At 38.5% G+C, this 26,903-nt stretch overlaps 4 protein-coding genes and 1 long non-coding RNA gene across 9 annotated transcripts; 3 read left to right on the forward strand and 2 right to left on the reverse strand.

Moving 5' to 3' along the window:
* Positions 1-715: 715 nt before the first annotated feature.
* LOC120010911 (endoplasmin homolog) lies at positions 716-6,461 on the reverse strand. Of its 2 annotated transcripts, none has more exons than XM_038861835.1 (15): positions 6,301-6,461; positions 6,061-6,181; positions 5,808-5,961; positions 5,639-5,719; positions 5,218-5,329; positions 4,990-5,116; positions 4,748-4,886; positions 3,812-3,926; positions 3,457-3,656; positions 3,133-3,348; positions 2,862-3,027; positions 2,623-2,761; positions 2,361-2,511; positions 1,813-2,217; positions 716-1,271 (listed from the first exon to the last, which is right to left on the reverse strand). In XM_038861835.1, exons 1-15 carry the CDS (start codon positions 6,365-6,367, stop codon positions 987-989), a joined length of 2,478 nt encoding a protein of 825 aa, XP_038717763.1. In that variant the 5' UTR covers positions 6,368-6,461; the 3' UTR covers positions 716-986. The 2 variants fall into 2 exon arrangements, with proteins under 2 accessions (XP_038717763.1, XP_038717762.1); XM_038861834.1 differs by having other exon boundaries at positions 3,457-3,659; positions 6,301-6,460.
* Positions 1,278-2,045, forward strand: LOC120010913. Its single transcript, XR_005470952.1, has 2 exons — positions 1,278-1,731; positions 1,774-2,045. It is a non-coding gene; the product is annotated as an uncharacterized LOC120010913 (long non-coding RNA).
* A 2,094-nt stretch (positions 6,462-8,555) lies between the features above and the next one.
* Positions 8,556-9,456, forward strand: LOC120011168. Its single transcript, XM_038862236.1, has one exon. It carries the CDS (start codon positions 8,944-8,946, stop codon positions 9,262-9,264), a length of 321 nt encoding a protein of 106 aa, XP_038718164.1. The 5' UTR covers positions 8,556-8,943; the 3' UTR covers positions 9,265-9,456.
* A 3,520-nt stretch (positions 9,457-12,976) lies between these two features.
* Positions 12,977-18,955, forward strand: LOC120011377 (E3 ubiquitin-protein ligase CIP8-like). Of its 4 annotated transcripts, none has more exons than XR_005471014.1 (3): positions 12,977-14,159; positions 18,293-18,391; positions 18,753-18,955. XR_005471014.1 is itself a non-coding variant. In XM_038862482.1 (2 exons), exon 1 carries the CDS (start codon positions 13,068-13,070, stop codon positions 14,148-14,150), a length of 1,083 nt encoding a protein of 360 aa, XP_038718410.1. In that variant the 5' UTR covers positions 12,979-13,067; the 3' UTR covers positions 14,151-14,159; positions 17,354-17,802. The 4 variants fall into 4 exon arrangements, 1 of the variants encoding a protein (XP_038718410.1); XR_005471013.1 differs by lacking the exon at positions 18,753-18,955 and adding an exon at positions 18,100-18,196 and having other exon boundaries at positions 18,293-18,558; XR_005471012.1 differs by lacking the exon at positions 18,753-18,955 and adding an exon at positions 18,132-18,196 and having other exon boundaries at positions 18,293-18,558.
* Positions 18,956-19,733: 778 nt separating this feature from the next.
* On the reverse strand, positions 19,734-26,882 carry LOC120011376. Its single transcript, XM_038862481.1, has 3 exons — positions 26,672-26,882; positions 25,985-26,061; positions 19,734-23,247 (listed from the first exon to the last, which is right to left on the reverse strand). Exon 3 carries the CDS (start codon positions 23,137-23,139, stop codon positions 20,146-20,148), a length of 2,994 nt encoding a protein of 997 aa, XP_038718409.1. The 5' UTR covers positions 23,140-23,247; positions 25,985-26,061; positions 26,672-26,882; the 3' UTR covers positions 19,734-20,145.
* Positions 26,883-26,903: the final 21 nt, after the last annotated feature.

Raw genomic sequence — 26,903 nt, forward strand, 5'->3', positions numbered from 1 at the left:
AACTTTTTTTTAAAGGCCCAATAATAGAATGAGCCATTGTTGATTTGTTTAGAAGTCCAAATTGGGGCCCATATGAACAAAGACCATTTGGACTCCAAATGTGGGCCTCAGTGTAAGCTTCGGTAGATCCAAACTCTTTCGGGCCATACGTCCAACGTTTAGCCCAATAGCATAGGAGGAGGCAACGATGGCCCAGTGAATACACACCTCTGAAAAATTGCCAAACGGTAAAATAGACATAAAAGGCTAAAAAAGAGATCATTTGAATGTTGAGGAAGAAAAAAAAACTGACGACGGTTTATGCGACGAGAGAAGCAGTTCAATAATGGAGGCTTCTGTCTCAATTAAGGTACAAACCCAATGTGGATGGAGCTGTCTTTAAGAAGAGAAATTGTGTACTTGAAGTCTTCTGCAAAAATAGATATTAGCATATAGGATATATGGATAAGGTGAAAGTGATGGAGCAGTGAAAAGTGGGAGGAGTTTATGAAAGACACAATGATCAAGCAATGGTACGTTCATTTAATAGCCAATCTAACATGTGGGCATATACGTATAAATGATATCTAGTTGTCCTTTACACTCCAATAAGGGAGACTCCAACCCCTCAACAACCTACAGCAAGACAGCCCGCAAAAAAAGCCTTCCCAACTACATGGCTGGCTTAGAGGAAAAAGGCTAATAAAACATTTGTTAGGACCTTGCACCGATGACATTTATTTCAAGCATGAACTGGTAAACGCAAAACCTAGTCTCATTCATTAATTAGATAGTAAAGACAATTCCTGGGAATATGATTACATTTACCTCTAGGATCTAACTCCCTTTTTCCCACAAAAGTTCACAATGAAAAATGCATGATGCAGTATCTGGCTGCAAGGCCCATTGTCGGGCGAAAGGCTGGGGAACTGAAGAAAATCCATCTGACACACGACCACAAAGTGTTCAAATCAAAGAAAAAAGTGTCAGCCCACATATCAAACAATCTACAACTCATCCTTGACAGCAGAAGGCTCGGTATCCACATCATCTTTCGTTGCTTTAGCTTCTTCATCCTTCGAAGTTGCCTCAGCATCTTTTGTTTCACTTTCAGCCTCAGCTTCTTCTACTTCGTCTTCCTCCTCAACAGCGGCATCTGGACTGATGTCTAGGCTAGACTTCACCGATCTGTAGATGCGAGAAGCAAAATCCTTGGGGTCTGAGAGTACAAAACCACTTTCCATGAGAGCTGTTTGGTACACAAGCTGTGCTGTTTGCTTTAGGCCATCATCCTGAAAAGCAAAGCCAATGTTCACTGTTAAAAAAGGAAGTAGAGGTACTTCATTAAGTAATTACAAGAACTACCAATTAAATATCAGCAGTATCCGGCTACTTCAGGTCCAGGGAATCCTAAACCTAAATGAAGCATTTGTTCAGATAGTCATGGCAACACATTCACAAACACTTATCCCACATATTCTTCCTTTTTTCCCAAAGCAAAATCATCATAATCAACTCTTGCCTAATCATCTTACATCTATCCAGTAGGTCATCTTTCATGCCATGTACAAGAATTAGAGGCCATAATATCTAGTTACATAACCACCCTCCCCAATCACTTTCATACTTCAAAGAAAGAAACAAACAAAGAAATTTGAAGATTAAACAAATATCTTGCATGCAAGTAAACAGGCAAATGAAAAGAATCATGGGAATATATGGCATGCTTCTTAAGTCATATTTCCTGCACAGGTTTCGTGAACATTTGCTTCTCAAGTCATATTTCCTGCACAGGTTTCGTGAACATTTAAACTTATCCTCCGTAATATGTACCTCAGGGTCCTTTACTACTCTCTCCTGGAGTTCCTTGATGATTGGATGCCTTGGGTTGATTTCAAGCACCCTCTTGCCACGCATGTAGGCTTGCTTGTTTGCATCTGTTAGCGTCTGAGACTGCATGATCCTCTCCATATTTGCACTCCACCCATACTTGGATGTCACAACCACGCAAGGAGTATTGTCCAATCGGTTGCTTATCTTCACGTCATCCACATTATCGCTGGCTAGAACACCCTTCCACCATTTTGTGAGATCCTTGAACGACTCCTTGAGTTCCTTGACTTTTGAATCTTTCTCAAGTTTCAGGCCTTCCTTGGACACATTTTGGAACTTTTTGTCTTCATAGTCCATCAAATATTGCATTAGGTATTCATCAACCGGATCTGTAAAGAAAATGACCTGGCAATGGTACGGAATAAAGAAGTATGAGGACATAAGGCAGCCATTTCCAAATTCTGGGAGAAGAAAGAGCTGAATAGAAGACTATGAGACAATTGCCTTATACTACAACAACTTGGAATCATTCCACATGAGAAGCATACCTCATAATTTTTCTTCTTAAGCCTCTCAAGGAATGGAGATTTTTCCAATTGTTCCTTGCTGGTTCCTGTTATGTAAAAGATATCTTTCTGCCCTTGTCTCATTCTTGAGATATATTGATCAAGTGAGGTCAGTTTGCCATCAGACTTTGTGCTGAAAGAGAATCAAATACCATAAGCTATATCTATGGAAACAGCATACTAAAAAAGTAGAATGCTTAAAACAATAAATGCACATAATAACCAATAACTATAAGTCTGTTACCTCTCAAATCTCAGAAGTTTTGCCAAGCGGTTTCTGTTAGTTGCATCCTCAATGATACCAAGCTTGATGGATTTGCCAAATTCATTCCAGAACTTTGTATATTGACCTCTCTTCTCGTCATCACTAGAATTTTCAACATCTGCATCAATTGGGATTTGACAACCAGTCAGCAACAGTTCCATAAACATTCCCAAAACTACCAGGTCTCAGACTAAAAGATAGGATAGTGTATAACATACCTTTCTTCTGTTTATCATTAGACTCATCAGGATCCTCCTCAGCAATTTTGCGGATCATATCAAGGGCCTTTCGGATGAGTTTCTTTTTGATTGTTTTCAAACTGCTGTGTTGTTGTAGCATTTCTCGAGAAACATTGAGTGGTAATGTGTCAGAATCGATAAGACCCTGCAGAAAATGTCACAGTCCACAATCAATCTTGAAAACAAGTCCATCTGCTAATTTGATAAAGTGCATCCTGTTAAAATAACAATTTAGCATATTTGCACGCACCATCAAAAAGTTCAGATATTTGGGTAAAAGCTCATCAAATTCATCTGAGATGAAAACTCTTCTAACATACAACTTCAAGTTGGATTTATTAGAATTATAATAGCTCTCATATAGATCATGCGGAGCCTTTGGTGGCACAAATAGAACAGCCTTAAACTCCACATCCCCTTCAGCAGTAAAGTGACTCCATGATAATGGTTTCTCATCGCCAAAGTCCTGTTGAGGAAAAAAAATTACAAATTAATGGCTCCTATACTTTAAAAGGTTAATAATTTCTCCGGGTACACAATAACCATTCCATGGCCACAGAACTTTGTTTATTACCTTAGCAAGAGAGTGATAGAATTTTGTATACTCTTCCTCTGTCACCTCCTTTGGATTCCGCAACCATATGGCCTTAACATCATTCAAAAGTTCCCACTCATAAGTGGTTTCTTTCACCTTCTTTGTCTTTGGTTTCTTCTCGGCTTCTTCATCCTCATCTTTCTCAGTCTCTTCATCTTCTTTTTCTTCCTCAGAGCTTTCAGCTGTTAATATAAAAGCAAAGGGGGAAAAAGGAATCAGCACATGTAAGGAGAAGATCAGCAATGTTAAACATATGTATTGCAGAACTATGGCTAAAAAAAGTAAAAAACCAAACTATTAGCATTTAGCAGTCCACAATTAAAAGAAAATATACTTGTCTCATCATCAGTTGACTCGTCTTCATCAGCAGGAACCTCTACATCAACCTCTTTGCTAGCCCAGATAGAGATGGGGAAGTTGATGAATTCAGAATATTTCTTCACCAGGTCCTGCAGGAAACGAAAATTATAATATACAATGATAGTCTCAAACAGACACTTAAAGTGACACCTAAGATGAGACCAGTTCCCTAAAATTAAAAGGCTAACCGGACCGTTCTTAGCGTGTAATTAAGTAATTATTTTATAAATTACTATTCTAGGACACAACAACGACAATCACACAACCAACAACATGTTCTCTGAATTTAGTGACAACAAAGAGGAAGAGATCTTATGCAAGTGGTCCGCATCAAATGTACCCAAACAAGTATGCAGAGGGCAATATCTTCAGTAGCAATCTTTCTCCCTCATCAATACGTGTACCAGATAGGCCATACTTAATCGGAAAGTAATCATTCTAGTGGAGAAAAGAAATAAATGAAAAAAGTGGTCCACTACTTCTGAGAGCAGCAGTGGAAATTAGAGAAGTAGAAGGAAAACAGGAGCTAGCTTGTCCAGACAGAGAGAAAACCACAGAGAAAATAGAGTGGCCCTGAAATTGAGTAAAGGAAAATTTTATGGGTAAAGGAGAACAATGTATCTCATTGTAGAATGAGTCCTTACGTTTGCTGAGAAAGAAGAAGCAATGAGAAAGTGTTTGAATTGCGAAACAAAGATAGACTATGAAAGTTAGCAGTAATACATTAGGAGAAATCAATTCCCAGCAAAGCAACATCCGATAAATAAATATATGCATAGAAAAATCGCTTTGCATTGGAGCTTTATACAATTACAAAGAAAAACATCGGGGTCCACTATGAATGCAATTACATCAACAAACAAGGTCTACGAAGTAAAAGTAACCTTGAGCAGGTATAAGATATTCTCACCTTCAACTTGACCTCCTCTAAGTACTCTCCAGCCTCATCTCGAAGATGAAGTCTAATTTCAGTTCCACGACCCAGTGGTTCGTTCCATGTATCCTCAGAGATTGCAAATGCTCCATCAGCCTTTGATTCCCATACATACCTGAGACCAAGAGCATTTTAATGGTTATTGTTTCAACTAACATAACATAAGCAGGTTTGAAGAATAAATTCAACAAAAGGACGGATCAATTTGAAGAGCTTACTGTTTGTCATCGTTATGCTTGCTAATCACTTCAACGTAGTCAGCAACAAGATAAACTGAGTAGAATCCAACACCAAACTGCCCAATGAGATTAAGGTCTCCACTTGTTTGCATTTTCTCCACAAATGCTGCATGACAAAGAACAATAATCAGCAGTGTTAGAAGATATTCCTTAAAACAAAAGAAAGAATAAGAAGAGTCTCTGTTCGCCCATACATAACACAAATACCTGAAGTTCCAGACTTGGCAATAGTTCCCAAATTCTTGATCAAATCCTCTTTAGTCATCCCAATACCTCTGTCACGGATAGAAAGGATTTTCTTTTCCTTATCCAATTTTATCTGCATTAGCCCCATCACAAGGTTAAGATGCCTATAAACAACAACTAATCAACCTTATTTCAGCATTTATAAAATCTACCTATAGATTTAAGTTAATCCTGTCTATCATAGTATCATCACATGATATTACTATTATTGTCATAAAGCCATTTATAAAACTCAATTTTTTAACATATAAATAAAACCTATTATGACTGCGGCAGCATTTACCTTTTTATTAAATAAATCATTCAAGTTCTAGTTTTAGCATTGGAAGGAGAAATAATGCGGTATAAGAATCAACAGCAGCGATGTTCTATTTTCACTAACCTGGATCTCGAGTTTCGCAGTATCACCTTCACCCAAAACCTCTTTGTCTGTTAGTGCAAGGAATCGAATCTTATCTAAAGCCTGAAATTCGAACAATGTTTCATTAACACTCCAGCATAAAAACAATGAATAAGTTAATCAACAATGACAAACTTCGGCATAAGCTTACATCAGAAGCATTTGAGATCAACTCCCTGAGGAAGATGTCTTTGTTGCTGTAAAGAGAGTTGATGATGATATCCATAAGCCGAGAAACCTCAGCCTGGAACTCAAACTTCTCCGCAGTATTACGAAGCGACCTCTTGGAGATCGACTCCGCTTCCCTGAACCAAATTTAACACATACACCTCCGAAATCACTATAGCATGAAAACAGATACAAAGACCGGGGGAAATGATTATATAAGCTGGAGACATGCGAACCTCTTCGCGACATCAGAATCAGTAGATAAACCATTTGGAACGGCACCGATCTTCTCCTCTACCTTCGGAGGATCTACAAGCTCCTCGGAATCACCCTCCGCATTCGCGTGTAGCTTGCGACCTAAAATACAGTAAATTCAATGATCCGTGCGTCAGAGCCTACTGAGCCGAAGCGAGATTCAAATCTCAAACGAAATGCACCAAATGGATCAAAATAGGAAGAAAAACCCTAAGCCCTACCTTGATCTGGTAGCAGAAACAGAAGGCACAAGAGAAGCAGAGCAGAAGGGATCGTCCACTTCCTCATTTTGATTTCTAGTAGCTTCGGTAAGTGAAGTGAGCCTCTAATTGATGGATTTAGCTTCGCGTAACTATATAACGAGGGTGCTAAGGGCTTCAGTTACATAAGATCTGACGGACGACACTTCTCTTAGCTATAGCGTTTTCATTGGCTGGATTATCCGACGCGGACGATCGAACGGTGAAGAACTTGTATCATGCAACGTGGCGGATTTTGATTCGCAGTAGTATGTTTGTTTGACGTGGAGAAGCGAAGTGGTCCGGCCGGTCCTACAAGAAGACTTGGAAAATAACGTCAATTAATTAATTTGCCTAATTGGCTAAATCACCACTTGATGATCAAACGGCGCTTATACGTTCCCATACGTGGCATAATGTTATTGGGCTTTGCTCTCTCCTTGACGTGGAGATTGCTCTATGGAACAGTTCTTTTGAGTGGAATCGTGGATATCCATAGTCCATGGGCGAAGTCTCGCATCGCATGGGTCAAGATTCACTTCAAAGTTCAAACAACGTGGATTGTTTGTGCTAAGCGTGACTTGAGTCTTGGGCCTGGCTTCTCTTCTATAAGCAAATCATTGTTGGGCCAAAATTAATAAGCTTAAAATGCAAACTGTGACGTGCTCTTCGTGTGGCCTTTCTTACTGAAAGCTAAATAGCGAATGAGATCATAAGATAGTTCTGTGACAGTATTCTAACTCATATACTTTAAATTACTTACTGACCAAGAGGAAGATCTCTGAGCCATCTTCTCAAGGTTAATATTGTACTGACTTGAACGTTAGAAAGATCCCCCAAACACACCTTCAAAGCCTTACCGTAGCTTAGGTTTGCTTCATGTGCATGAAATAAGGAAAGGAAATACTTACCAACAAAGAATGAATTCAACTACTCCAATTGGGCCTGACTTAGCTGATTCGTCTGATAGATCGATCCTATTTAAGACATCATGACAATTCATTGATTTCAATACTCGATGCATTATGGAACTTGACAAATATCTCAATTTTATGCACCTTTATTTGAGAGTTGATGATTACATTCACGCACCACCTAGAATCACTAAAGCACTATTGGAAATGAGCTTAGATACTATGAATCATCGAATCCCAATTTTGATCTTAAATCTTCACAACTATTAGTGTCCATTTGGTAAAGCGGTTGTTTTCATTTTCAACACTAACTGTTAAGCTGTGAAAAAAAAGCTGAGCTTAAAATTCTAAAATAAGTTGTGAGGTGTTTTGTGGAGCTGTTAACTGTTGTTAGTGGTTAGTTTGTATAAAATATATTTATTTGTATTATTATTAATTTATAAGTATAATTTATTGGGGAAAAATTATAATTACTTGAATTTAATATTTAAATTGTGATATAATATGAATTATATAAATATATTAATGAATAAATACAATTTAATATATATAATTATAAATGGATAAATATAAATTATTATAAGAATTAATAATTCATTAGTGTTATTAATTTAATAAAATATTTATTAATTATAATTACTTTAATTTAATATTTAAATAGCCATTTAATAAGCATAATTATTAATGTATAAATGAAATTATTAATTTATCAATATTTAATATCAAATTCTGGGACCCATAGTAAATAAAAATTAGAAAAAAACAAATAAATCACTTTTATCAAAACGCCCAACAAAAAACTTCTAATTGGAGCTTTTGTTTGAGGGCGGTACCACCCAGTTTTATGGGCGGTATCGCCCCAGTTTTATAGTGTTTGGTGAGGCGGTCCCGCTCACCAAACACGGCCTTAATCTCAATAAATATGACATTGCATTCGTACCGTAATCCATAGATTTCATTCTCATATCACGAAATAATGACTTGACCTGGTTTTTCACCAACACTAGTGGCGCATTATGATTATGGTACCTTATCATTTTCGCTAATCAACTTTATGATTCTGTATAATAAAAAATGATTCGGTTGATAATTGATTGGATTGACATATGTGTACTAAGACTCAATTCTAATGTGAAGGCATAGTTTTTCGGCGGTCTTTTGGAAAAAAATAATCATGATTCCGTATATGTGAACATCATGACCAACCCTTGAGCAATAGAAAAGTAAGCTTGGAACTTTGTGATATATAATTATAGGGCTTGCTGATTCACAGGTGGCATGCATCGTCCATTTAAAATGCCAGACACTCTAAACCCTCCGTCTGATAGGCCAACTGAAAGTATACTTGTCAAAAAATTTAATGCAGCTGACCATGCTTATTGTCTTTCAAAGAACGACGTCGTAGCTGTCTAACTAAAGGAAAGCAAACCAAAGCGGTTCCATACTGCCACGTATGCATGTTTTGCAAATAGCGAATAGAAAGTGAACACGTGGCAATGAATGATTGTCTGCTTTCCCGTCCAAGAAACATATAATAGGACTAAAGATGAGCTTAATCTATGGCAGAAGATCGGATGAACCCTCTCATCGTAATTTCACTCCGACGATTGTCCGGTGACTATTAAATCCCCTTCCCTTCAGTTCTTCGATCCTTTCAGATTCGCTGTTACTGGTTCTCTCAATTAGAAAACAAGTGATTTGAGCAGCTGACATGGCGATATCTGATGCAATTACCGGTAATCTAATGGCGATCTACGTGGCAGTGATCGCGGGGATCAAGGCGTACGGGTTGGTGTGTGGACGGAGCTTCAACGGTGGATTTGTGCTGATCGTGTCAACCACGGTGGTTGCCGCCGTCTTGATTGCGACGCTGACGTGGGACGTGTCACGCAAGGCCATGTACGCCGTCTCGCGGGACCATGTGCACGAGATGTGCAAGGGCGGTATCTGTTGGCACGGCGCGGCGGTCCGGTCTTCGGCTTCTCAGGTGCGGTTCAAGCTTCCGCAACAATTAGCTTATGGTCAGTTGTGAATAGAAAAGAGCCATAGTTGAAAATAGTCTTTTTATTGGTTGTTGACGGTGTTTATTACTGGTTTCGGCTTCTTTTGGTCGCTTTACCTAACAAAGCTAGCGCAACAGGGGCTGGCCTTTTCGTTTCAGCAGGATTGGAATGTGTAAAAATAAATGAAATAAATAAATGTTTTGGGTATGTTTTTGCTTTAACCGTCGAAGCTAGTTTTTTCTTTGTACGTAATCGATCTTTCCAAAGAATTGTTCTCCAAGTGTAATTATGACATCACATAGAAAACCGAATATGTGGAGTAAGACAAATTAAAAGGGGTGTCAGAGTTGTTGTAAATAAAATTACCGAGCCCTGTTGTAACAATTTTGAACATTTATATTATTTTTAAAAATAATAAAAAAATTATACGCGTGTTGTATTTTGTTTAATGAATTCAATGATTTTTTTTGTTTGAAATAAAAATCAAATTCACCTTGAAAAAGACATAGAAAGTTTTAAGTTTATATCCAATAATTCAGAAATGTTCATTCTTTTTTTATATTGAATTTTATTTTTGTTTCAGATAAAGGATATATCGTTGTATTCATATAAACGATCAAAATACGAATATAATTTTTTGAAATTATATTATATTTACTTGAGACCGTAACAAAATTACAGCGTACGTAAAAGGGAAGGAGAATTGTGAATTGTCATTTTATTTTTATCATATGATTTTTTTTGTTGAGAAAATAAATAAATAATATATAGAATCACCAATTTGCCATACGTGGTCTGTATTACAAATGGTAGGTGATGCCTCCACCAGGATCACGACACATGGCACAAGATACCGAGTTGTCACAACAATCAAGAGCCACACATGCTCGGCTACCAACTAAGGCAAAGTCGAGGTGTCTCCAACCGAGAATAAGCCACCCGAAAAGTCCACAAAGGGCATCTTCTCAACAAGACCGAGATGCCCCTTCAATACAAATCGAGCATTTCACCTCCATAACTTGTGGTGACCAAACACCTCGGTGAAATCAAGAGTCATGAAGGAAATCAACTCTACTTAGGACAGGAATCAGGATGAGATTCATCCTATGTAAATAAGCCTAAGAATCAGGGAATAAGAGATCTACTCCTATTGTGAATTAATAAAATAGTTCAAGCCAAGTCAGCATGGCAAATGGGATCATACCAGGTCAACCTGACACATCACGTTAGAAAGAGAAATTTATCCTATTAACAAACGTTCAAAGGCAAAGGTGATCAAAGATTAGGGGAGATCAAGGATCAAGAGAGATTTGAACCTACCCACCATGATTCTCCATATCCCATCTACCATCAGGATAACATATCAGTCTAATAACCATGCCATCTACCATCAGGATAACATATCAGTCTAATAACCATGCATGAATCACCTAGACTCAACCCAAAGAATGAAAACTTCCTAACGACAACCTAGGCAATATTCAAACTCAAACTAAAAGGATCATGAAGAATCCTCATATCATGGCCTTAACCTCAAGATCTCAACAGACTTAATAATTGGGATATGAAAATCCCGACACATATATTCTACAACACTATAAAAAGAGAATGAACAGACTCATCCCAGGTATGCTTTCACAATTGAGACATTTTACTCTCACTTTGATTATCTGAATAAGATTATTGACTTGAGCGTCAAAGTGTCCCCGGGCCACGAAGGACCACCTTCTCCTTTGTTCTTATAGGATTTATGAAGGTTCGTCGCTGCGTCAGCCCTCTCAGTAGCTGACATGTGGATCGTCTAGATTTTTACATCCACAACCTATCAAAGTTAGAACTCTCCAACTCATATATAAGGGCACCTCCAGCTCCAGGTAACCGATTATGAATCCTACACTCCTAATAGCTACTTGAGAGAGAGTCTGAGCATTTCCTTATGATAATATACTGACTTGAGTGTTAGAGAGATCCCTCGAGAACACCCTGAAGGCTCCATGACTCACATCTTCTACTATACATGTCTCCTCAGTAGAATTGAGGGTATTTCCTGACGTAATTCTACCTCCTAAATCCTGATACGTCACCAGGACCAAAATAATTTTGGACATCATCAGTAGGTTACGTAAAATCAGTCGAATATTGATTAATACGTAATCGATCGAAGACTACTTGAAAATGAAAATGGCTCTTCGGCTCAGAAATGAAATGTTCCTGGAAATTCTTGCTCCCATTGGACCATTTGTATCTATATGCATTAGGATCCCGATTCATGGATCTCTCGGTTCGAGAAATCCAAATAAGAGGGTCGAACCATTTCTTTTGACTCTTTTTCAAATTCGATAAATGTTGGTTGATCGTATATTTCATTATAGTTCTATGATTTAGAGTATCATTTCCTATTTGGGTCTCCAACTTGAAGTTTTTTCCGTGTCCCTCACAAGACTTTCCATTGTTTTTTTTTACAGAGCCCTTTCTTTCTTTCTTTTTTTTTTAAAGGCCCACAGGCCACACACGTTAAGCCATGCTCGAGGGGCATGAAGGCCATCACAGCGGATGGAAAACTACTCAAATCCCAAACTCCCCTGGTGAGAATAGAACCTTGAACCTCAAGGTCCTGGGCAGATAATCAGACCAATCAGACTATCTTCCATTCTCTTTACAAAGTTGTTTCATTAACTCTGCGTTGGTTCACTATGTATATTTATTTTCGTCACATTTCTATTTACGATCATACTTTTTTAACTCCTATTAAAGTGATATTTTTGCATTATTTCAAGTCATCTATTTTCAAGTAGCTACTGTCTCGCATACAAATTCTCCCTATGATTATTTAACTCATTTCTACATTGAAAAGGCTTAATACCATCTTAAATATATCTATCTTTATATCAGCCGTTGGATCTTTCTTCAACTTAAATAATTCTTTAAATCAAATCCACCAATTTTCCATCCAAGTGACCTCAACATATCTGACGACTCGAGAACAGAAGCTTTAATAAACTGACGTACACATGGGCCCCACGCGTACATACATTTCAAGTTCCTGACAAGTCACGTTTCAGCTGCCTTCTTCGGGGGATGGGGGGCTGGAATTGGTTTTGCTGAAATTAAATGAAATGTTTTATATCTCATCCGCTCATGTCATCTAATGGTATTAGGAGATGCCAACTCATGTCAGTTAGTGAAGTCAATTTTATAAAAACTTTCAAGTCCGTGAACAATGATCACCGGAAAGAGAAACACAGAAAGAACATAGTGAGAGAGAGAAATGCTGCCTTAGTAAAAGACAGGCTTTCAATCGACTTGACACACAGAACTACCAAGTATAAGATTATGGGATAATGTCCATTAACGTTGCCTAGAGCTACCACTGTTACTAATTGAATTAGAATAAAAGGGAAGGGAATCTGGCTCCATATTGCCTAGATCTACCACTGTCATCCAATTCGATTCCCACAAAAGGTAATCTGGTAAAAAGTTAAGTAGTCGACGCGGTATAGCACGCAAATTCTAGCTGCCCAGATCTGATTCACAAACAAGCCCTTCGTCGAACAAAAGGCGATCTAATACAGTTGGACAGTCGTCGCTGGTTGTGTCACTTTGCTGGTGGAGAACTAATTTTGGGAGGGATAAGTAAGAGAGAACCCTAGCCTAGTTTAAGAGATTTACTTACTGATATTAAATCTCAGCCATCAATTTCATCTAATGGCTGATATTTAATTAATTCCACACAATTTCAGTAAAGCAATTCCAGCCCCCCCATCCCCCTTCTTCGGCCCTCTCACCGCCTTCTCTCTCGTATTTGGCGGTATCGACACTTAACCTGGATACCATGGCCGATTCCCTATCACAGACGCCGGCCTCCTCCGTATCCGAAGAAGGGGTGGAGAGGTCGGATTACTGGTGCTATCACTGTAACAAGCGCGTAGCTGTCGAAACCGTAGGCAATATGGCAGACGTTATCTGCCATGAGTGCAAGGATGGCTTCGTCGAGTCAATCCCAGCCACCTCACCTCCTCCGTCGGCTCCGCCGTCTATAACATCCGATCAGGCGGACGATCCTTCATTTGGTTCGCAGTTCCTTCAAGTGCTGCGGTCAATCGCGCCGGCGGCTCATGATGGGGACGCACCACCACCACCGCCGCCTCAGGATCATCAGCATGAAGGAGATTTTCTCAGAATTGAGCTTGACGGATGGGACAATGATGAGGATGAAGACTATTACGATGGCGATGATACTAACGAGAACGAGAACCAAGAAAATAGAGGCGAATGGGAAGACAACGGAGGAGGAGAATTGAACGAAGTATTGGATGAGGAAAATGAAGAGAACAGAGACGAAGATGAGGCAGATCTGAGACGTAGGCGTCAAGATGTCCTCCGTCTTCGGCTCCGTGATTTTGCGACCCGTCGAAGGAGCGGGCGCAACCGGATCCTTGATTGGGCCGAGATTCTGATGGGACTGGAGGATAATTCAATTGAATTTCGATTTGAAGTTCCAGAATCAGAACGCTACGTCGGAAATCCGGAGGACTACGTCGATGCTGCTGGATACGAGGCCTTGCTGCAGAACCTGGCGGAGAGCGATGGAGAAAGGAGAGGAGCTCCACCAGCCTCCAAATCTGCTATCTCAGGGCTGCCAAAGGTGAAGATCCTATCGGATGAGGTGGTTATGCTCTGTGCTATATGTAAGGATATGGTTAATGTTGGTGAAACGGAGACGAAGTTGCCGTGCGGACATGGGTATCATGGTGATTGCATTGTGCCGTGGCTGGGTTCCAGGAATTCTTGCCCCGTCTGTAGGTTTGAGCTGCCAACCGAGGATGCTGGGTACGAGGAAGAGAGGAAGAGGAAGTTGACCACCAGTGTTGGCGGAGCTTCAGGTTCCGGTGGAGATAGTTCTGGCTCCAGTTAATTCCTTGTGGTATGCTTTCTAATTTGACGATTCACTTCTTTTTCGTTTATCCCCTCTATGAACTTTTAGTTGTTTATTTACGTATGGATTAGATGGATGAAGTGAAGTTCATTTGCTTCTGAATGTGAATATTTTTTTGTTCATTTTCTTCTTCTTTTTTTTCACAATAATCTTAGTTTCATATACCTATAGAAATTTGAATAATCGAAGTGCTGCATTCTTGCATTTATAGAGAACTAAGCAAATAAGGGCTAACCCCATCCTGGAGATTGAAGAATATTCTTTATAGTTGTTACACTAGCTTAAGTATCAGAAAATCTGGTTCTCATATAGTTCAGTTTTATGGTTGTAATTTTCTTTTCTTGCATACAAGTTTCCTTAACCTGCATTTATGTTCATTATCTCATCAGTTCAACTCCGTTACAATGTACTCTATGGCATATGTATGGCATTGGTACAAAGTCGACCCTTTTCCCCTTCAGTTATGCATAGTTCAATTTATATACTTATGAACGGTGAGGAAAGGGGGAAGCTGAGCGTTAGATAAGAATGATGCTTAAGCTTTGTCGAAACTTCGTAGAAGCTTCACTTATTCTTATTCCTTGAGAATCTTCTCTTAGCTGGTGAAAATGAGACCAGGTTGATTGTTTGGATAACTGTATCTAACTTGTTTTTGGTTCTAGTTTAAGTGCTCATCTTCTTAGAATGTCAGAATTTCGGACCTAATACTGGCCAGAGGTTATAACGCCTAGTTGGCATGTGGCATTAGCACAAACCAAAATTAGCTCAAAACCAAATATTAATTGAGCTTATTTTGAAATGTATGTAAACCTGCAATTTGCAGTTGGAGAGAAAAAAAAAAAAAAGTAAACCTGCAGTCGTTAATGTCCTTAGGATTTCATTAAAGTATATTGTTTTTCAGCTGGTACCCAAATGTAGAATATTACCAAATCTTTTGTCTTTAATTCTCTTCTTGGTCTTAAATATGATATTAACTATCAGTCTACAGCAGTTGAAGTATAACCAGGTGTTTTGTTTTGATACATATAAAATCGATGCATATGTTGCTTTGGAAATTGTCCTTTATAGCGTGTGGCCTAATCTAGGCAATTTTCAGGACCTGTGACATCTAGTTGGTATTAGAGTGATTGTAGTTTTCTCCTATTGGAGTACTCTTAAACTATTACTGAGTTCATCACCTTCTTCCTTTCTTTCTTTTTTTCAAATTGAAGACTTTTGGTGTTTTAGCTCATTGCTTCTGTATGTCAGTAGAACACATGAATAATTCTTCAAGCTGTTTTTATTCCCTTTTTGTGTACTTTGTTATTTTTATAATTTGCGACATCATTTGTCATTTGTATGTATCCTTGAAGAGTGGAAAGATTGTTTCTGCATTAGGGAGAATCCTCTTTTCTTATAGGAAATTACTACTTGAATAATTTTGCTGGTTGCGCATAGCAATTGGTCGTGGTGGCTCGTCTATCATTTGGCTTTTGGCTTTTTCCCAAGCTAATTAGTTTTCCTTGGGAATTTAATTTCCTTTTCCCGAGTTATTTATATATTAGTATTTAGACTAATTGAATTTTGCTTATTTCTAGTAACTTTAATTCATAGCAGTGCATCCAACTGTGTCATTTTGCCTTTTTTAAAAGCTAAATTAATTCTACTTGGCCATGGCTAGTGGTTCTGTGAGTTGTTTATAATTTGCTGTTCATTTAGGGTGCTGATATACTCACAATAGCTACCTTGTCATTGTTCATTAACAGCTTCAAATATAGTAAAATAATATGTACCATGCAATTTTTGGTTTTAGATATGGCAAAAAGAGAGAGCCTCTCGGGGTTTAGATTGATGTCACTCAGATAGCTAGGTTCTAACTTCTAAAATGAGGAACATGTAGATATTAAGAACTTAAAATCTGAATCGTGTAAAGATTAAGAGTGTGTTTGGATTGAGGGATTTGGGGGGAAGGGAAGAGAAGGGAAATGTGGTTTCCTTCCAATTCCCTTGTTTGGATAGTTTATAAAAAATTAAGAGAGGGATTTGGGGGGAAGATTTCAGTCAATTTTTGTCAAAATTCTTCCTCCCCAAAATGGAGTCATTTGGAGGGAAGGAATGACTATTTAAGTTATTTATAAGTTAAAAATTTATTTTACCCCTTGTTCATAACACTTTAAGATAAAAAATAAGGATAAATTAGTAAATTAAACTAATTTTCTTCCATTTCTTTTTATATCTATCCAAACATGGGAGTGGGAAAGTATTATTCCTTCCCTTTCTCTTTCCTTCTTTCCCCTCCTCTTCTCTTCCCTTCCCTTCCCCTCCCCTCAAATCCCTCAATCCAAACACACTCTAAATTGCAAATGAAGGGAAACCTTTTCCATTATAGAAAGCAAAATGTGGCATGGTTTTGAATTATCAGTATGTTGGACTGTTGGTAAAAAGTACACAATCATTCCTTGATTACAGTTATAATTGGACCTTACTTGTAAAACTGACATCATTTTTAACATAGTAATCAAAAAATGTGGTTGGGTCAATCCCATATGAATGGAACCAAATGACCTTTTATCCAAAAAGGCTTCTCCTTTCTCCATAAGGTGGAGTGGAGGAGGAAATTTTGAATTCTATTTTATTTATATTAATAGGTAAACTTAATATAAAACAAAAGGTGTTTGGATGAATCTTGTTAATGGTCTTGTAGTTTGCTGTATCATAAACCTCACATTCTTGAGCAGACTGGCTTAAAGTATATCATTAGCAAATAAACTCTGATCATAGAGGCAACATGAACATAAGAAGCTGGTGAGAGCTTTTATGCTAGATAAGAATTTTTACGTGGGATGTTTTTATTTTTTTGGTTTTGAGAAGTATTAATCATATCAAATCAAACTAGCAGTTACGAGAAATAGGTGACCGAATCAATCTGAGTGGTGTTTGCTTACCGGTTTCTAAAATTTTTGAACATTTAAATTTTTTAGAGGCGGTGAATGAAGTTCTGGTGTAGGAACAACCTCCTTTTTTTTCTTTTTTTTTTCCCTGTTAATTTGATCTAAAGCTTAGCAAGTTATGTGTTGTGCAGTATGATTCGAGTTTTGTTGCTTAAGTCTTTTCCGGCAGGAGTGATGACAAGTAGTATTTTTAGTTTGAGGTGAAGCAGCCATATGAGAAAGTAACTTGAATTGTTTCTCATTTTTCTTTAGGGCTCAACATTAATGAAAGACAGGTGGTTATTGTTGAATTGCACATTCAGACAGTGGGAAGAAGCCAAGTTATAGGATGTCTGGCCGCTTGTTGTTGTAATACTAAGTCAACATGGAATAATGTTTGTATATAATTCTCTTTCTCTCTTCTATCTCTTCCCTTCTCCTCAAAACCCCGACTTTTTCTTTACCTGTTCAACTCGAAGTACTGGCATGGAAAGCTCCCATTGGGGAGGCACAGTCTTTGTAGGAGTGGAAAATCAAAATTAGCCCGAATTACTAATTTTGTTAGTGTTTATGTTCTTCTAAATTAGTGACCTTATCTGCTTTGTGTCTGGAGCTCCTCTGGTTATTGAGATTGTACCCGGATGAGTTACTTAGCATGCAGATTGTAACACCACGCCTCTTAAATTGAGTAGTAGCAGACTTGGCCGTTGAGCATTTCTGAATGAAATGTTTTGCTTGATTGTAAGAACCCTGCTTGATCAAACGGGTGCGGACCAAATGGGTCTGTCTCCAGGTATGCTTTGGTTAATTGTTCTGAGACCACTCATAGCTCCAGTTACAGCTTCCAGGTTCAGTCACTGGATCTGAACCCTTAACAAGTAATGATCTGCGCATGGCTTAAAATTTTGTACATCTCCTTTTGTTTTACTCGTCATAATTTGTGTCCATGTGGATTTGATAATTGTGATATCTCCTTTTGTTTTACTCACTTGTTTACTTGCATATCTTTGGGGGCTCGGCCTGGTGGTTGCTGTGGATGAATTATCTGCAGCTCGTAGTATCGTTGCAAAAAAAATGGCAACTGGATTGTGCTGAGTGATCATCATCATTCAGATGGTTATTGTTCTCGTAACCCGTTTTCATTGGTGTTGTTTAATGCTTTGTTGCAAAATACTGGGATTAGACTCTCACCAGGAGTTTTTGCCTTGTCAGGTATAACTTATAAGCATAGGTAGCAACTTCGAGGAGGCAATCGAAGTTCGATATTATGTGGTCCTCTACAAAAGCTGGATTGATCCATCATCTGCGCAGGTAGCTGCAATACTCAGCCCCATTTGGTTTCAATAGGAATCGCGTAATCAGAATATGAAGTTTTGATAGATATTGTGATTACAAATGTCATAATATATGTCAATTATTGATATTGTGATTACTAAAAATAAAAAAAAGTTATAATTAAACCAATATCGTCACTAATATGAATATAGTTACCATAATAATATAAGAGTAACCAATCGGGCCCTCAATGTCGCAATTGCATATAGTTCAAATACTATCTTGTACGATACACCTTGATGTTGTGCCATAGTTGAGTTGGATGTTTGTTGATGATGCAAGGATTGAAGTTCATTTTTGAGACATTCAATTAGACTTTTTACAACTTCGCTAACAGGTCCAGCACTATGTCTAATGCATCCCGAACTTTTTGAAGGACACCCCGGTATATCCAAACAAGGTACTCAGGCGCAGGTTCTTATACCAAACAGGTTCACAAAATGTCCATCATATCTCCACTCGACAGGCCCTATATCGAATCGACTTTAAGCCACCCTTGAGCCTGGTGTTTGTGATAAGAATATCACATCGGAATATGATGGATTTAGAGTTTAGTTTATGAGGAATGACAAACTTCACATTGTCAATATGGATTGTTAATAGAGAGTTGGGTCTAAACTTGTGAAGTTAAATTTGAGTCTTATTCCGTGTGACGGGTGTTCATCTACTTATTTAGTCATTGATTTGTAGTATCCAATCACCGGTTGATGCGGCATCTTCCCTCGATAGCTTACCTCGGGACTTGGGCTCCACATGTTCTTGACAATGCTCACGTCACCTAGAGCCTTTTATAAATATCAAAATCTTCTCCACGAAGAGAGGATTGGATTCCACGCATTCAGGAAACTCCAGCCTTAAACACTCACTTTCTACAGAACCAGAACAGAAAGAGCTTCCTTCATCTTTCTGTTTCATCACCATCACTGAACACTTGTGAGGTACTAGCATTAACCATCTGCCTTGGCCCTTGAGGGTCGTCCTTCCATATGTATGTGGCTGCATCCCCATGGTGTTCTACTGTTCTTGCAAAAGTTTACGATGGATCGCAATCATAAATGTATCATTTTGTATATACTAGATGTGGTATCATAAATGGATCATAACTTTACGATGGGTCGCAATCATATAAATGTATCATTTTGTATATACTTGATGTAATAACATGTAACGATGACAAACAGGACCTTGAAAATGATTTAAAACGTTAATATAGGAGATAAAAAAGCAATGAATATCGTGCCAACAATGTTTAAGCATGGTAAAAAAAAAGAAAGCAACTCATGGCGATCTATAAATTTAGGTAATGAACATCCGGAGGAACTCTCTAAACTTTTGAATATAGCTTTGATTGTTTAAATAAACTAATAAGTAAACCTACTGTAGCTACACAAGATTAGTTTCTTCCTCTGAGTTTCTCTGATATATATGGAAGAGTAAGTTACAGCTACATGTGCCAAGCCCTCTACTGTCGCAGTGTTCATCTATAGAAAACTCCGAAAGAAAAATAAAAATTATAAACCAAAACTAAACAAAAAAACCTAGAAATTTTTTCTTTAGCAAATTTATCTCATGAATCATACTACATAGTCAATTCCCCCAGTCTTATTCAACTTCCTTCCCACCACAACGATAGAGCTCGGCCTTTCTTCCAGAAATTGTCTGGAAATGCAAGCATCAAATCTCCAATTCTAGGGCCTTATGAACTGATCATAAGGGATAAATAACTTCCTCTATCTCCAAGGAGGTTGCTGATTTCGGTAGTTAAACGGGAAAAGTTCCCACCCACCATCTGGTTCCTTTCTTTTCCCACCCACTCCAGAACTCGAGGAGGGTTGGGAGCTGGTTCTAAGATGTTCCTCCATTGGCCTGCTTTGAACAGGCATCAAAAACTGCCTAAAAACTCCAGAGTCCCTGTTTCCTCCTTCAACTGTGAAACCAGAATTCAAATCAAAGTTGGGTCGCGGAGGCATTACGCCATTCATGGGACTGAGCCACGGGGGCGCATGAGAATACGAGGGGACTGCCGATGCAGAGCCCACAACTTGAGGCACAACAGGGGTTCCCCTTGAATCCACCATATAAGGGAATGCGGCGCTGGAACCGGGTCCATACATTGCCGAGGAAAAGGACATTGTTGATGCAGTGGTCAGTCCATTGTAGCCAAAAACATTAGATTGTGTGTAGGACATTGTAGGAGTCATTCCCAAAATACCTCCCTCCCTAGCTGTAATAGCATCCATTGTAGCATCCAGATCCTTTCCATTTGGCAAGGATGTAGTCTCGGGAATAAAATTCTTTCCTTTGACCTCCACTCTGGTCCCCATGATAGATATAACAGGATCATCTGGTTTAGGCCCTCCATAAGCACTTGAGCATTGGGAAGGCTTGCCGAGAAAGAACCCTTGATCAGAAGTATAATCATTGAGAAGATATGGTCTGTCATTCAAATCAAAGTTCCTTGCTGAAGCCTGTATTGATGATGATGATGAGGCAGGAGATACGCTGCAATGGTCATTCCAGTTGTGAAAAAGCCTCCCTTCTATTCTCAAATCTGATGGTGGGGCATAACCATCATCACTTGTGAGATTTAAATCTAACTTGTGCCTTTCTAATTTTATTGAACTCGCTTCCAAACAAGATTCCGCAGTGTGATGGGCAGATGAACCAGGAATTTCATTTCCAGTCATTTCAGGAATTTTATCATCTCCACCATCAGCCACATTCAGATCAAATTCAATGAAAAATTGCCTCTGACTAGAACCACTGCTGGTTCCCCCAGCAGGAAGAGGATTATCGTTAGAGATCCGGCGAGGTGATGCTGGACGAAAAGCACTAGTGGCGGCAGATCCCTTCCATCCAAGATTCCCCTCAAACTGCAAAGGAGCTACAGAGGATCCATAAGCTGCTATTGGCCTCGACACAGGAATAGAAATTGGGGCAGTCATAGGATTCGCAATACGCTCAGTTTCATCAGAATCGACATCTTGATTCAGATCAAAATCACACAGGCCTTTCTTTGTGTTCACTTCAGGTTCTTGAGCTGCCTTGGTAACATGAGAAGTTTCAACATCATGTTTGTCTCTTCCAAGTTCAAAGTCCAGATTATCTAAAGTTTTTTTCGCCAGTCGCTCATCCTCAGCATAGGCATCTGCCGGACTAATTTGCGCAGTAGGCATATCCCTAGGTGGGATCTCAGCAGGTGAGTCCTGCTTTCCATCTACAGAATCCGGGCTACCTGGCCACCTTGCACATTTTTCTGTAATTTTGTCCATAGACGAACTGCAAGAATGTTCTCTGTAATCTACCACTTCCCTCTCCACAGCCTGAGCAACTTGTCGAGCAACTTCAAGAGCATCTACTATGCCGTACTCAAGTTCCATATCAGATCTTCTCTCGTCAATCATATCAGGACTTCTAGCATGGATTCTTGATCTAGAAATTTCAGAAAAGTTTCTCACATCCTCATCTTCATCATTACTGCCATGCTCCTTATCTTCCTCGGAAACTTCATCATCTTCCATCTGAGAAAAGCTAGTATCTATATGCTCAGTTTTACCCAACCTACACTCAGTAGAAGACAAGTCCTGGAAACCATCAGATCCACATTCACCATCAGTATTTGGTATCTGTGCACTGTATCGACTTGTACTGCCTATGTCATCCATCCCCACCTTTGGTATAGATGCAGGAGTCCTAACATCACCCACATAATTGTTCTGTGAAGTAGGTTCTGTCACAACATCTTGAGCAGTTGCAACATCATTGCCGCAAGAAACTTCTCCATGTCCTGTTGCACTAAAGAATGAAGCTCCCGTACTCAATTTTTCTGGTGAAGTGTTGAGCTTGAGAACTGGCTTTTCATCATTAGAGATCTCATTTGACTTCAAAACTTCTGGCTGCACTTCAGCAGTGCTCTGCTTGGAATCATCAGCAGTGGTCCCTTCCATGGTACCTGTTGGAGATGCTTCCTTCAAAAAATTTGGAGATCTATCCTCAACTTTCGTCTGGTCGCAAGTAAGATTGAAGCAAGGTTCCTCATTATGAGATTGAATATTTCGATCTTCAACCACTTCTTGTATAGGACAATCTATATCACTTGAGACCAAAGTGTCAGATCTGCTAGGTTCTGCTGAATTATTTTCACCATTGCCATTTCCTACAGAAACAGAATTATCTGCATCAACACATTCTGGCTTAACACTCTCACCATCAGGCAAACTAATATTGAATTCCCCAACACTCTCTACAATACTGTGGACTGCATCATCAACAGTACCCTGCTTCCAGCTATCAAACAGCGTCTTTGCTCTATCCTGAACCTGAAAGCTTTTGTGGTTAAGAAGATTCATGACAGTTATAGAGATCCCAGAGGCAACAGACCTTTCATTGCCTATATGCAGCTTTTCCACTGCTCGTAACAGTGCAGTTAAAGACTCTTCCACAAGGCCATCACTTGTGTCAGCGCTAAACTTTGAAGCATCCTTTAGCCATCTATCAATAAACCATAGTCCATTTAACTTAATAAAGAGATCAAGACAATCTTTATTATCCGTTGCGGCAATGGTGCTTGCAACAGCAGCCCACTGTCTGGTTGCATCACCAATGTTCTTTACAATATCTGAATCTTTCTCCTTCCGCATGACAGTGACCAGTTCCTCAACTCGAGAAGAGGCGGTAAGCCCATCTTTCATCTCGGTCAAGGTGAAAAAATCTTCTAGTGTCATATCACTACGCAAATCATACCTCTAACCATAGCAGAAGTCCTATCAACATGCTAATTTTCCATCAAAGAAAACTTCAATGAACTCTCAGGAGAGTATTTACAAGATTTCCTGCGAAAGACGACATGAAATGGCTAAGCAGACAGCTCTAGAACCCACTCACTAAGCAACCATGACCATATCCTTAAATTGAAACTCAATAAAAAACAGTAGAACCATCTAAAAAAAAAATTTCCCATTCTTTTTGCGATTTTTATATTTGGGAAATTAAGGGAGTAACAAAAGATTAAAGTTGCATCAAGAACATATTACTTTAGATGCATCATGCATGGCTATCCGGAGGTTAGTAACAGCAGAACAGTGGATACAACCCATCTGAACTAAAGATAAATCTGAAACAATACTAAGAGAACTAACTCTAATATGAAAAGCTTGTCTGCTGAATCCATCATGAATCCAAAGTTTAAATTAGCACACGGCCAGGATATCTACAAGGCCAATTGATAAGACTGTCTATTATGACTTATGAGTTTGAAGGACGAAGAGCCATCCCAATATTCTGACCTGAGATGCATGGCTACTCACACGAATTAAAAGAGTCATGGGCAAGACACATGTAAAATAAGTGAAGTAATTGCAGCAACCATTAGAAGAAAAAGGAAATTGGTGCACAAGACTGCCACATTGATGGTGAGCCCCATAGACATCCATGGTCTTATCCCAGCATTGGGAAGAAGTTGTTCCGATGGTTCGAAGTTTGAACCTATGTTGTCTAGGTTCTAATGAAGAACCTCAACCATTATGCCAAGATTCACCCTTAATGAAGTGATTATTATACAAGGAAATGTAAAATACTTCCAAACATTCTCAGGTTGCTTTTTGAGAGTTGGCTATATACCATAATGACTATAAGCAGGAATGGAACATGAAACGAAAAGTAAATACATCACTTGTTAGTTGCTACATGCTAGCTAGACAATAAACAAAATTTGTGGAGAAATTTTGTTAGAAGATATAAGTAATTTCTAAGGTAGGTGGGGGCTGGTGCTGGGGGAGGGTAAATAGCAGAATAATTTGTGTGAGAAGGGGGGGGGGGGTGGAGGTATAAAACATTTTCCATCGAAAAGTTCTAACCAACAGTTCAGTTCAGCGAATGAGAATCCTTGAGAATCAAAATCAAAGCACCATCTCGCAAATTGATCAAGTTCGTTAGCTCATTCAAAAAAAGTGTCAAAGATCTACTCACGTCAGTTGGTAAAACTTTCTTCATATGATTTTTTTTAGAGCATAATAATTGATGAACATTCTTCATATGAGAGGGAAATGAACATGAAACTACACATGTAACACAATTTAGATATGCAATACACTTATCAACTTGAGTAGCAAAGCCAGTTACGCAAAATGAAGACCTGATACAATCCCAAGGCAAAGCACCACAAGGCTCACACTTCTGTTCATGTCCACAAATCATACCATCAACATGCAATGATCTCAATGGTTTTCTACGCCAGATGGGTATGGTAAATGCCTTGACCTTAATAGCATTAAGCAGCCAATCAATTACCAAAAACCACATTTTTTAGACGAGAGCATATAAATGAGAACCTTGTTAAGCTAGACCAACTTTAGTCGCACAAAACCTACCACACCAAGTTTGTTTCTATGTCTGCACCAGCCAGTTGGTGTTTCTGACAACAACGACACAATCAACTTGACTCTTTCAATTAGAAGAATTTATTCTGTGGTTTCTCAAAGCATAAGAACATCCTTTAAACATGGAGGGAAGGGGAAAAAAAAGGTGTGTTAGTAAAAGACAACATGAGAAGTGAAGGTAAGAAAATAATCAAGTTGGGTTGGCCACAGCCAGCAGTTTCATATTCATAAACAGTATAACATTGAGTTATCAGCAAGTTTTGCCTTGAACGCTCACATGAATTGACCTTATCTAGTCACTCTGCCTCAAGGCCACAAAGCCTTACCAATCATATCACTGAACTTATAACTGCGTATATCTTAACTATACTTCTTACAGCAAAAAAGATAACCTTTTTGGGATAATTCCTTATTGTTCTCTCTACATTAGTTCATGCACGCATTGATTAAAAAAAAAAACTCATCAAAGAAGACGGAACCTTGCAATAAAAAAAAAAAAGAAACACATGCTAATACCCAACCTCAAAATAGGGAATGCAACATCCTCATGGAAGCGCTAAATTATGATAAGTATAATCATAGTGCTGATGAGCGTGAAAACATTTTTGATGTATAATAAGAAACACATTGGCAGAGACAACAAATAAATAGCTCAATAAAATTGACCAATTACATAACATTGGTGTCATAATCCACTTCCTACTTTGTCATGTGTCTCGTGCTTATGGTTAACTATAATAATCAGTGGCAGTAATACAACTGAATGCCAGGCTCACAAGTGGGAAGTTAGTAACAAAAACCCTACCAATGAAATTTCTTTTTGTTAGACAAACTCTTATATTACTCCAAATGACTTCCTTACTACCCCTGATTCCCGTACCCTGCTAACTAATACTAATAGAAGGTCAGAGGATATGGATTAAATCCAAGACAATACCAGAACTTTTAATTGAGGATTGTGGATTCCAGAATATCCTTGTTGGAACTCAGCTGCAACTTGTGTCATTTTTTACCAAGAAACTGGCTTCAAATCGAAGTGAACAAGAAACAAACTAACAAACAGAATATCCCTAAAATGAGGAAACCTCACAACCCTGTCATTTATGTTGTGAACAGGGAGAAAATATTCAACAAACAGAAGCATGGCAGGCACCCACTGCATGAGTAAAGAGCACCAAGAATTGGAAATTACCTTAAACTTTGCAGGACTGTAGTGGGAATTGCAAAATATCCAAAGATAAAAGAAAATTCCCAATCAGAATTTCAATCCTGAAACAGGCAAACAACAAGATGATTGAGAAGAGTAAGAGAGGAAAACAATCAAAGCCTATACAGATACTAAAGCAGAGCAGCAATTTACGAACGAACTAAACAAAATAGCTACCCAAGAGGAACATAATTTTTTTTAATCCAAAAAGCCTGAATCGCATACCTATTTCTAAGCCAAGCAACTTAATAGTTAATACCATGAAAAAACTCCATTTACTTTAATTTCATCTAAAACACTCACAGTAGGCAAAGAAGAAGGGATTACCAAATACAAAGAAGATCAAACCCTAGAATTCAAGACGAAGAAGTGAAAACAATGAAAAACCCTACCTTTACGACTCTATATCGCAAGGGCATGGTGCCCGGTTGAAACAGATTTGAGAATTTAATTCAGATTACCATAATCAATACGGAGCGATATGCAATTACTATCGCTAATACCAAATGCGGAGAACAATTAAAAAAATCAAACAAACATATGAAATACTAAAAACAATAAACAATAATTACAACGCGAGAGGAGTAGTTTTTCTTCACCAATACATTGAAATAAAACCCTAACTATATGAATACCTGAAACAGCTCGAACGGAGATGAAGACTTCACTTACCTTCAATGAATCTGCTCTCGAAGCCGAATTATACATTCTCTCCGGCAGCGAGCTCTAAGCTTTCCTCTCTCTATCACGAAGCCGCTTTCACTCTCTTCACAGAACCCTCGCTTTGTCTTCTGTTATACCTTTTTCGAACCAGAGCAAGAGCGCAACGTTTCTTCTTCTTGTTTTGAATTTCTCAATGTTTTCTTGTTATTTCTACAATTTGCTAGTCGGGTTTAATAATCTC

The sequence above is a fragment of the Tripterygium wilfordii genome, chromosome 12, assembly GCF_013401445.1.
Source record: "Tripterygium wilfordii isolate XIE 37 chromosome 12, ASM1340144v1, whole genome shotgun sequence".
Lineage (NCBI taxonomy): Eukaryota > Viridiplantae > Streptophyta > Magnoliopsida > Celastrales > Celastraceae > Tripterygium > Tripterygium wilfordii.

Excerpts from the sequence above, each read along its gene's own strand:
- LOC120010911 (XM_038861834.1), bottom strand. The coding sequence starts at position 6,367 with ATGAGGAAGTGGACGATCCCTTCTGCTCTGCTTCTCTTGTGCCTTCTG. Across the intron at positions 5,720-5,807 it reads TGATCTCAAATGCTTCTGAT|GCTTTAGATAAGATTCGATT; the intron begins GTAAGCTTATGC and ends TTCGAATTTCAG. Across the intron at positions 1,272-1,812 it reads GAGTAGTAAAGGACCCTGAG|GATGATGGCCTAAAGCAAAC; the intron begins GTACATATTACG and ends TTTGCTTTTCAG.
- LOC120011168 (XM_038862236.1), top strand. The coding sequence starts at position 8,944 with ATGGCGATATCTGATGCAATTACCGGTAATCTAATGGCGATCTACGTG.
- LOC120011377 (XM_038862482.1), top strand. The coding sequence starts at position 13,068 with ATGGCCGATTCCCTATCACAGACGCCGGCCTCCTCCGTATCCGAAGAA.
- LOC120011376 (XM_038862481.1), bottom strand. The coding sequence starts at position 23,139 with ATGACACTAGAAGATTTTTTCACCTTGACCGAGATGAAAGATGGGCTT.